We start from the raw sequence: 11,463 nt of genomic DNA, 5'->3' as shown, positions 1-11,463 counted from the left end.
CTATTAATATATATATCCATGATTGTATCAGTTCAGTTTTATTCAATTTACAAATGGTCAAACCAAAACTGTCGTAATTAATCAGATTAAAAAATTACTGAAAATCGAAAAAATTATATATATTCTTATATATTTCTATTCTTTAGCTTCTTGTTACTTAATAAAAGTCCGTACATCGCACGTTTCCCGCCACATGTTGTAGTATTCCAAATGAAACAAAATAAACGATTCCTACAAGACAAAAAGGAAAGTCGGGAAGGGCCTCCTCGTCGCCTCGAAGTCGAAGGATCTCTTCTCCACATGGTGTAGTAGTAGAAGCCTGCAGGTGACTGAAGAAGACGCCATGGATTTAGATAAAAACAGATACTTCAATTCTGCGTGCCCGCATCAACATATAAGCAAAACCCACATAAACTTGATCATACGTGTAGGTGAGGATTTCACTGGTTCAATCAGCAAGCTGCCACCTCTTTCCATTTTAATTTTTCTTCTTTTTTTTTCTGTCTTTTAAAATTGGAAGCTTCCCGTTAGCTTCCTCCGGCAAAAGGTCGATCGATGCAGGTGGGAGGTGAGGTGGGTCAGCAAGAAAACCTGCAACGGTCCCACTTAATACCTTGTTTTGTTCATTTCGACAGTTATTTTTCCTCTTTTTCTCATCTTTCCGTTCTAGTTTCCACAGTCCAATGAAAAGGATAAGAAACGTATTCATGGATTTGATGCGTTGTGGGCAGGGTTGTCCCGAGAACACCACGTATCCAAATTTGGCGCTTTTTTTTCTATTTTTAATTTTTAAAAAGACACCTTCTTGATCTTAATTCTTAAACCAGTTTTCATGTCACAAATTCCAAGAGCGTTCTGGCCATCATAGACATGGTTTGGTATTCTCCTGTTGCCTCTCCAATCTACGGTCTCCCCCCTGACCGTTTTCACGATCCTACAGTGAGCAGTGATTAATGCATTGAGAGGATAAGCTCATCAGGGATTCCGTTCATCGTTTTCTTCTTCTACACCTACGTTATATTATATATTGTAAAGGGGGGGGGGTTAAGACTTGAGAATGAGCTCTAGTTAGGAGAAATAACAGGGGGTTTGAATATGAAGCAGCTCAACCGAGTCGGGAAGTATGAGTTTGGAAGTGTTCTTGGGCGAGGGTCGTTCGGAAAAGTCTATTTGGCCAGGGATGTAGAGACTGGGGAGAAGCGAGCCATCAAGGTTCTTAACAAGGATCGAGTGGTGAAGGAGAAGATGACTGATCAGGTTAGCTCTAGTACCTCTTTCTGTCTCTGTTTTGTTAGTCGGAACCGGTAGTGGGTTTATATGGTAATTACTTCTAGTTCCCTGTTGGTTCGCTTTGGGTTGCTTTGAATAACTGTTGCTTTCCTTTTTCAGATCAAAAGGGAGATTTCTATTATGAAATTAGTGAGACACCCTAATGTCGTTCATCTTTTTGAGGTTAGTTTTCCTTTTGATTCTTTTCATTTTTCTTCTCTCACTTTGAATTGCCTTTTTCAGATTGATTTACCTAATAACCTCTACGTTTTTTTTTATATCTTCTGATGGATATATTTGCAGGTGATGGCTAGCAAAACGAAGATATACTTCGTTATGGAGTACGTCACAGGGGGAGAACTTCTCACCAAAGTTGTAAGTCAGACTCATAAGGGTGCTGCAATCTTTTTATTTATATTTATTGATTGATCGATTTACGTACAATTCTCTTTATTCATGAATAAATTCCCAAGATAAAAACCCAACATCTTCTATTGTCTTGTATACTACAAGTAAACCAACAGTAAATCTCACATGACTTTTCCTTTTGATTACCTTCTTAGAATGAATTTGTCTGATTTTTAACCCTTTCGATGGTTTTTATTTTCTTTGTTTCAATCAGTCAAAATTAGGGTGGTTTCAGTTTTAATTTATTAATTGGTATTAATTGACTTGTTATTACCGAACATAGTGTGGAAATTTACTCCGTTATAAATTTTTAGAGAAAGCGTAATGTGATATTTTGACTTCAGAAAACTAATCAAGAGTGTAACGTTAGAACATTAATAGCCTCTGTTATTGAAAACAGTTACCTACCACATGTATTTTGAATGTGCCATTTACATGGATAACATAATAATCAATAAAAAGAAGGAACTAATAGTTCATAAACCCAAGTCATAGGACCTACCGAAAAAAAGCCTAGGACATCTAAAAAGATGTTCTTATTAATTAGATAATTCATCACTAAAAAGAAAACAGAAAAAGAAAGAAAGAAAGCATTGTTTTTGTAGGGTCAAAAAATGATATAGCAGGGTGCCTTGTTATTTTTATCACCTTCACACTTCCAAAATATCAACTTTTCAACATGTACATTTGCTGTACAATACATCATACATGCCATGCAGAAGACTCCTGTACCATTTGAGATTCCTTATCTAAATGACCTTACTAGCGGACCTGTTCTCATATATGACTGATGGATGATGATGATGATGATAAAAGAATGAACATGAAGTTGGAGAGAATGGAAAAACAAAATTATGTACAATTATAGTCATTTCCTTGACTGCAAATGTGGCACATATATGATTTACAAACTTTATAGCTCCAATATTTATTTTTCTTTGTGTTCCCATGAATGTTTATTAACCTGTCTGGATATCCTTCCATCTGTATATCTTTGCCTAAATATTCTCTAAAGATGGTTTAGACCCTAAACATATTTGAGTTTGGCATTCCTTCTCCTAGTTAATTTGAGTCAATTTAAAGAAGAATCTATCGTTTGTCACATTGCCCACATTGAAGAAGCTTTAACATTGCTAACAAGGTGGTTATTTTGATGGATGCAGTCCAAGCAGGGCAAACTAAGAGAAGATGAAGCCAGGAAATACTTCCAACAACTTATTAGTGCTGTTGATTATTGCCACAGTAAGGGAGTCTACCATAGAGATTTAAAGGTATGGACCAATATCCCATAGTTACTCTCCCCTCTCCCAAAGAAATAGCTTTTTTGAGCTGTGTATGTTCTGGGATCCCTTTCTAGGAAATGGTAATGGATCTGCTTCATTAGAGGTTGGGGTGAAACCAACTATGATCCTGATAAACCTAAACCTGGCTCTAACCAGACAGGCATGTGGATTTTTAGCAAGAACATGGATGACTAAGACAGGAGAGACAATAAATGAAAGGATCAACAATATGAAACCCACTCAATTCATTTTTGTCCTATTAACTGGATAGTGGATATAATGGCCTGACTGGTTGGCTTAGTAAAATCTGACACCATCCAAATCCAACACAGGTTCATGATCTGGAAACTAAACCCTGCCACCACAGTAAGGGTCACATTGGACCTGTTCCAGTAAATGCTGGGCTGGATGCTTCACCCATTTAACTCACCACATTGCATTCTCTCGCACTTTCTACAGATCCTGGAGTTAATGTAATTGCCTTCTTGTGGCTTCCAATTTTCCTAATAAGGTTGTCTTTCTCTCATAAGAATCTAGTGATCCAAGTAATTATATAGAGTTACTGAATCTCCTATTAGCTTTATCATTTTCTGAGCTAGTTAATGTTATTCAAGCCTTTTCTGTATATTATCAGGCCTTGTAATTGGGCGTCCTGGCCCCTTTCCTTTTGTTTTTTAGTTTATACCTTTTGTCCTAAAAGAAAAGGATGTACCAACCCATGTAATTTTTCTGCAGTTGGAAAACCTCCTACTCGATGAGGACTGCAATTTGAAGATCTCTGATTTTGGTCTAAGTGCTTCACCTCAGCAAATAAGGGTATGCAATCAATGTTTTTTTTTTTAATTCTGAAAAATGGTAAATCATGTTTGCTTCTGGTTTACATATATTATGCAAGATTATAGACAGTTCTGCCCTCAAGCATGATATCATGTAATTGCATCTTCAAATAACATTGCTTTGAGAAGTCAATTCCCATGGTGCAAAAGTGTCCAAACTCCAAAGTGGAGATGGTTACCTTACTTTTTACATATAACACACTAAAAAGAGATGTTTCACACACTTCACTGTAGATTCCCCAAGAACATAACAAATTACTGGAAAGCAATGTGGTTGTTTTTGTTATTGAGAACTTTACATTGATATGTTCACAAAATATCAGGAAGACGGACTATTGTACACGACTTGTGGCACTCCAAATTATGTTGCTCCAGAGGTACTCTTCTTTTAACATTGGAATTTACTTGGCTAATCATTAGAGGGAAGGAAATATAACCCACTTTTTTTTTTTAATTAAGCAGGTAATAGATGACAGGGGATATGATGGAGCCAAGGCTGACCTGTGGTCGTGTGGAGTTGTGCTTTTTGTTCTTATGGCTGGATATCTTCCATTTGATGAGCCAAGTCTTTCAAACCTCTATAATAAGGTGACAATCCATGATCTGTAAAGGTTGATGGTGTGCTTACCAAGTTCTAGCTTAATAGAATATAGTCCTAAGAAATCAGGGGACAAAAATCCTGATACAACACCCTGATATTGTTTCAATGATTGGAGCCCTGAAACAGTAGTAGTGTCCTACGAAACTTTGTCAGTTGTCTTCTATTTGAATTTAACCATTATTTACTAGCTTTGTCAATATCTTCCTTTTTTCTTTTTCAGTCATTTGGTAAATTGAAGCTAACTAACAAGGAAAAGTAGGTTTTCATGGTAGAATCATCAAATGATTAGCCCCAAACCTCACTGTATGCCTCACTTTTAGGAGAAAAAGGATGACTTCCATGCTCAGAAATGTTTCTCCTCGTGTAGGAGATGATGCTTTGTTTTTCTTTTTATTCACTGAAGCAAGGTACATAGAATTTAAATATAGACTTATGCATCTACTTAAGATAAGATAAAGAAGCGACTTCAATGGCTAACATATAACGATAAATAGATTGATATGGAGGGCTATTTTCTTAAGCTACTTGGAAATCATTGAAGCCCCCTTACTGAATTTTAAGGTCTCTGGATCATAAGCTCATGCCAAGTATATTTAGGTTATAAGGGTCAATGTTAACATTAGGAATCATTTTGGACATATTGTTGACTCATTACTTTATTTTCTGCAGATATGCAAGGCAGATTTCACTTGTCCTTATTGGTTTTCTTCGGAAGCTCGAATGTTGATTAATAGAATTCTTGAGCCAGACCCAGAGAAGGTATAACCTCACACAACCCTTTGTTTCTTTTCTACCTATTAAAAAAATGTGTTGCTCATTTTCCTTTGTTCCTATTTTTAAATTTTCTTATTTCCCATCTCCCTTTTGATTAATTAAATAAGATTTTAGGTGCACAGTGGCCTTAGAGGCTCCATGACCTGCAATGAGCATATTTTTTGTCAGAACTAATACTAAAGATTATCACCCACTTTGGCTAACTTTCTAGAGAAATATAGTTCATTTGTTTCCTGGCATCAGGTTAAACGGTTACTTTCTTCTAGGTGGTCTGAGCTGTTGACGAGCTCTCCTTGTCCAGACATGTGTGCCAATTTCTTTTCAACACCTCATATGATAGGCCTATTTAATCAAGTGTCTCTTTGTTTAAATGGATTCTGAAAATTCTCTATTCTCTTCTTTTAGAGGATTTCCATCTCCCATGTGTTGGAGTGCTCATGGTTCAAGAAAGGTTACAAACCTGTCAGATTTGAGGATCAGAAGGCTGTGGTCTCAAGTGAAACTGATTTACTCTTCAGCAATTCAAGTGTAAGTATCTTTTAGGCTTTCTGTACATATATCTAATAAATGTAATCACTGGACATGAATCTATTCTGCCTATTAGCTTTAGCCATGCCCTTAATTTGGATGATTCTATTGGCTCAAACTGTTGGTAGTTCTCATTATGTATTTTGTCTTAATTTGATTTGAATCATCACATTTGCTATTAGATACTGTCCTCAGCCCATTTACAAAAAACAAGTTTCAATTCACTTGTTATATTATGAAGCAATGTTTTAGAAGGCATGTAGGTCTTACTTCAAGGCGAAGCATAAGGAAAATATCCCAAGGATCAACCTTGAGGTTCATGCCTAGAAGTATAATGCACATTAGTCACACTTTTAGGTGTTTTATGTCAATATCATGTTTTGAATACATTAATTGAATGAAGTCCGGTTCTCATCACAAAAATGAAATGAGCAAAAATTTCCCGATCTGCATTTTTAGTTGTATAAATAATTAAGGTTTCCAAAACCCCTATGAACTTTTCATTTGTATCAAGAGCTTTCTAATTGCCTAGAAATAGTTTTAAGAAAAATATTACTTGGTATTCCTTTATCATATTATGAGTAATTCATTCATACATTATTCTATAAAATTGTAGCCCTTATATTGCACAATTCTACACTTTACCTCTCATCTTAGTTCATGTTCTTTCTTGAAATAATGACTGACAAGGCTTACGTCTCATGCATTAGTAGATCCTAGCACCTAACTTCATGCCTGCATTTTAAGAATATTGTTATGTAGTTATATGGATCAAAGCCTATAAAATAGCAGGGGCTATATTGTATTTCATCTGCTAGGATTAGCTTAATGCAATCTGATCTATGAACAACAACCATCTTGATGGTTTTCAGAAAGAAAAAGGAATCTCCATGAAGATTAAGTTGGACTTCGAATGTTTTGAAGACTTAGGGCTTAATCACACCAGACGGGTAATGAACTGTCTTCAGTTTAAATCAACATTTTGTAATCAATCTGCTATTATACTGTTTCTTGTAACCACTGTTGGATTATCTAAGTTGTTAGTTAGGTAATGCAAGGTTACAAATAACTAAAGATAAGGATGTAATATTTTTTTTGTTTATGTGAGATTGGTTTCATCCTAAATTTCCAACCAAAATAGCATGTCTCTAATTGTTCAGCTGTTCATTCAGAAACAAGAATCTGATGAAGCATGACCTGCTTTTATGTACCAGGATGACATAGCATCAGAGCAAAAGGAACCAAAAAAGCGGAAACCATCAGTCTTGAATGCTTTCGACATAATCTCACTATCAGAAGGGCTTAATCTCTCTGGCCTTTTTGAAAAGGAACAGGTGCTTTTTTGCTGCTTTGATGTTATGGCATCAATTAGAAATGACCAGTATGGGATTTTTATGGTATTTCATTGAAAATAGTGAGAAATTTTGGTAGGTCTCTGCTTGAGTAACATAACTTAGTTGTTATTGCCAATTCAATGCCTCAACTAAAAAGGCTAAGTTACCTAGGCAATGGTGAATGTCTTCACTACACTGCTAAATTAATTTTCTGCATCATTTTAGGGTGGAAAGCGAGAGATGAGATTCGCCCTGAGATGCTCGGCATCAGAAATCATGGAAAAAATGGAGGAGAGCGCAAAGCCACTAGGTTTTAATGTCAAGAGACTTGATTACATGGTGAGTGCAAAAGTTTCCAAAGCATAAGAGCTGAAACATGCATTTTGAAATTGGATTTTTCAGTGTTCATATATTCTGAATGGATTTTATTGTCCAATTTAAAAGTGCAACTTTTTTTTTGGCAATTTAAAAGTGTAACTTGGATCACACTTAGGTGCTAGTATATAGTTCTATGTAATGTTATTAATCTTGAACAAGATGTGGACTGAGGTGAATATTGCACATAATACATGCCCTTCGTACAAACATCAACACTGAGTGACTGAGGTATACACTTTAAAGACAATAAAGAAACTTAAAACTAAAGAAAAACAGTAACTTTAATACAACTAGGATAAACATATTAACTTTTTTAAGTGAACAAATGCCAAAAGAGGTTTACAAATATTTGTGTAATCATAGAAACTTTTTCCAAAATATATTTATACAACAAATGCATGTTTTCTTTCGTTTCTTTTACAATTTCTCTTTTGTTATTTATTTATGAAGAAGGTATGCACATTTGGATTAATCCATTAAGGCTCATATCTCATGCCTTATGAAGCACTGTAGATTATATCTATCTGTCAGTCAGTCAAGGGCACAAGACTCCAGATTGTGTGGGTGGGTTTATGTCTAGCAGTTATATTTGGATTAGCCTACCAAAAAAATATTTTCCATTCAGCTAGAGAAACAGCTCTAAGCTATATATTGCACTTTATCTGAACTACTCTAATGTTCTATGTCTGACGCTTGCAGATGCAGTTGGAAGGATGTGACATGGGTCAAAGAGGCCTTCTCTCCATCTGCACAGAGGTAGGTGGAGGATCTTCTTAAATGGTTATCATTGTAGAACCTCTTAAATAGTCCAGATTCATGTTAATTCCTTCAGATAAAAAAAGTGATTGTCTCTTCAATGAAAAGTTGGCCTTTCATGATTAGTAAGATCAAATATCTTTAAGTAGTTAATATCTAGGTAATATCCCAAATAATGTTCATTCAAAATTTCTACTTTTAGAAAATTTAGAGTGTCTTTTTTTTATTTATTAACCACCATCTCTATCAACTAATATCAAAATACCTAATATCTTGGAATTCATTGTAATTTGAGGCAAATATTTTTGCAACTGTCTGATATATTTATCAACTGCAAAGCTACAGTTACTCTTCTAATTCGCATGAATTGGGGAGGCATTCTAAGGCCCTGTTTGGTTCACAGGAATAGGGGTCTCGGAATGGGCTATTCCGATTCCAACTGTTTGGTTGGGTGGAATCCGAATCCCATTCCAATTCCTGCTGGAATGGCATTCCCCCATTTGAGGGAATGGCCATTCCCTGCCCCTTGGGAATGAAATCCCATTCCTGCTGATTTTAATTCCCATTCCCATTCCTATTTGAACCAAACAGACTATGGGAATAGACCATTCCGATTCCGATTCCGACTACAAACCAAACGGACAATAAATATCTTACTAGTGATACCAATTTTTTGCCTAGTAATAACACTAGCGATTTATTTCTAGGTCTTTGAGGTCTCGCCTTCACTATTTGTAGTTGAAATGAAGAAAGCACGGGGAGATACACTTGAGTTTGACAAGGTAATACCCTGACCTTATTATTATCTACATGTTTATGAACAATTTGAGGTGGCCAGCATTCTTTACTGGGAACATAATCTGATGCTTGTTATCATAGATTCAAAGTAGAAATAAAGAAAAAAAATGAAAAGAAAGATTTTAGTCAATCAGTTTCATTACTGAGATAGTTTTCATTTGCTTATTGAATCATGATTCTCAGAAACTATGCTTGTTACAGTTACTATTTGCATTCGGTTTCTTGTTTGTGGAGTACTGTTGATATTCTAACTTGTAACCATTAACCAGAATTCTGCAACCCTCAGGACTGGACATCAACCCACTGAGGCTACAGGATCATGGTTCACCAGTCTTATTGGCAGTCATTTGCTCAAACCACCCAAAGGGAATAAAATCCAAAAAATAGAAACAGCTTATAAAACATGCTTTAAAATTTGAACCTGTTTTATGTCAATATAAACCTAAAAATGGCCATTACCAAATGTCAGTCCCAGCTATCCAGGGTCCTGGGAGAGGTAGACTGGGTACGGTCCTAACCTTTGGCATTTGTTTTGCACAAAGTGGCCACTCTCAGAATTGAACTCGCATTCTCATGCTTGCAAGCCAAAGGTTTTACCATTACACCAAGTAATGGCCCCTTATGTCAATATAAACCTAAAACCTTAAAATTTTAATAGTGCAATACCCATTTTTATGATAGTTTAATAAGTCTTTGAGCAGGTTTACACTTTACATTTTGGGTGACTTGCCATTTAAAAACCTAGTTCTAGGACTGGATCACTATCAGTTAGCCCTACCATCAAATTTGGTCTACTATAGGTCTCAGAAAAGAGTCTGGATCTGCTTGAAATAAGTTGTGTAACACTTGTTGATACACCAAATCTGAAATAAACACATCATTTGATCCATACTATTAACTTACATTTTAGCCTTATTATTTTGACAATCATAGTATCATGCAGAAGAACTGATTACTTATCCATTTAATGCAGTTCTATGAGAGTTACAGCACTGCTTTGAGAGCTAGAAGCCTGGAATTTGGAGTACAGAAATGAAAACTCTGTAAATAATCCTGATCATTGCCGCTATTAAATTTTAGTTTCATTTCAGCATGGAAGGCAGCTTTAAAGAAGTATTTAAAGCTGAAGGTACAGAATCATCAAATCACCCCAAGTTGTGGGCCAAGTTCCTGGAGATTTTTGGTGTGGAATGTTGCTTCTTAGAAACAGTGGAAGCTTCCTTTCTTGGATGGTATTTGAAGGAGCTGAGGAAAAGTAATCTGGGTTCTGGGATATGACCCATTAGTTGTATTTTAGTCGATATGGGGTGAAAGGAAAGCACGTATATTTGAAAACAGAGTCACTATCGAGGAAGTGCTATCAAGGAGAACCAAAAGTATTCTTTATTCGTTGTTGTCAGTACACAAGCATTTGAGGAGGTTCCATACAACATTCGGATGTTGATAGTCTCTTTGCTTACGATTAATCTTTTTGCAAGTTTCTTGTTGTATATAATTCCATTGTACAGTACCTTGGGTGTCGTGGGTGCTGATGTAATTTTCACATTGATTCATATATAAATGCAATATCTTCAAAGAAAGTCTATTGCTAATAACCAACTTAATGAGTGTCTTCTTATACTTGATCAGTTTCAGAAATATTAAACCATATAAGCATAGGACATTGTTTTATTAAATCAATACAGAGGAAAGGATGGACCAAGATCTACCGTCCCTCAACAAAAACAATGGAGTGGTTCTTTTATGGTATCTTTCTGAACCAGATAAACAAACACTGAATACTTGTGACGCTCAACCTAGATGGGCACCTTAGGCGTCTGTTTGGCATTGATGCCGTTGCTCCAGAAAACGGCGACACATCAGTATCATATCAAAGAAAACGGTACTCCAGGAAACACATGTTTGTTTGGAATCGTTTTTTCATTAAAAAATGGTATTCCAAGCCACGCTTTAGAAATCGGGAACACATGGCTTGGAGTGATGCCGAATTTGGTATTTCCTGGAACTGCAGCTCATTGCTGCCAATAGGGGCATGAGGTGGCAGTGATAGGGACATGACGTGGCACTGGATAGAGCATTGGTACCAATAACATAAAATGTTGTTGTTGCTCCAGGAAACGTCCTACCTGGCAGCAACGTTTCCAAACGAAAAAAACACATCAGCAGCACCGTTTTCTCATTAGAAAACAGTGCTGTATCTGCAGCATCGATGCCAAACATATACTAGATATTTTCTGGATAATACTATATTGTGGTTTGAAAGAACTTGGATGAAGTTGTTCATAGCATTTAATGTAGGACCATAGTTGAGAGAGTTCATGGCAATTAAGTGGCACTAAAACGACACATTTAGCGTCTGTTTGGCATCATTGCCGTTGCTCCAGAAAACGGTGCCACATCAGCACCACATTGGAAAAAACAGTGCTTCAGGAAACGGGCGTTTGTTTGGAACCGTTTTTCCATAGAAAACGGTGTTCCAAGCCACGCCTTAAAAATCA

At 36.1% G+C, this 11,463-nt stretch overlaps 1 protein-coding gene across 8 annotated transcripts; it reads left to right on the top strand.

Annotated features, from left to right (window-relative positions):
• The first annotated feature begins 268 nt into the window (after positions 1-268).
• Positions 269-10,564, top strand: LOC104594281 (CBL-interacting serine/threonine-protein kinase 9-like). 8 transcript variants are annotated; one of them, XM_010254513.3, is made up of 16 exons: positions 273-431; positions 1,105-1,257; positions 1,390-1,452; positions 1,573-1,644; positions 2,841-2,948; positions 3,696-3,776; positions 4,120-4,173; positions 4,259-4,384; positions 5,067-5,156; positions 5,577-5,699; positions 6,572-6,649; positions 6,914-7,033; positions 7,259-7,372; positions 8,111-8,167; positions 8,875-8,949; positions 9,939-10,564. In XM_010254513.3, exons 2-16 carry the CDS (start codon positions 1,246-1,248, stop codon positions 9,999-10,001), a joined length of 1,236 nt encoding a protein of 411 aa, XP_010252815.1. In that variant the 5' UTR covers positions 273-431; positions 1,105-1,245; the 3' UTR covers positions 10,002-10,564. The 8 variants fall into 8 exon arrangements, with proteins under 8 accessions (XP_088752902.1, XP_010252815.1, XP_088752882.1 ...); XM_088896756.1 differs by lacking the exon at positions 273-431 and adding an exon at positions 541-573; XM_088896776.1 differs by lacking the exon at positions 6,572-6,649 and having other exon boundaries at positions 269-431.
• Positions 10,565-11,463: the final 899 nt, after the last annotated feature.

This window comes from Nelumbo nucifera, chromosome 1 (assembly GCF_055504915.1).
Source record: "Nelumbo nucifera cultivar China Antique chromosome 1, China Antique-T2T, whole genome shotgun sequence".
NCBI classification, from domain to species: domain Eukaryota; kingdom Viridiplantae; phylum Streptophyta; class Magnoliopsida; order Proteales; family Nelumbonaceae; genus Nelumbo; species Nelumbo nucifera.
The sequence above is the reverse complement of the archived record's forward strand: the minus strand, read 5'-3'. Positions and strand labels throughout refer to the sequence as shown.

What these genes read in the sequence shown, in the direction of transcription:
- LOC104594281 (XM_088896756.1), top strand. An exon ending in TTTCAAACCTCTATAATAAG is followed by an intron (nt 4,385 to 5,066) that starts GTGACAATCCAT and finishes TATTTTCTGCAG; the next exon opens with ATATGCAAGGCAGATTTCAC. An exon ending in TTGAGCCAGACCCAGAGAAG is followed by an intron (nt 5,157 to 5,576) that starts GTATAACCTCAC and finishes CTCTTCTTTTAG; the next exon opens with AGGATTTCCATCTCCCATGT.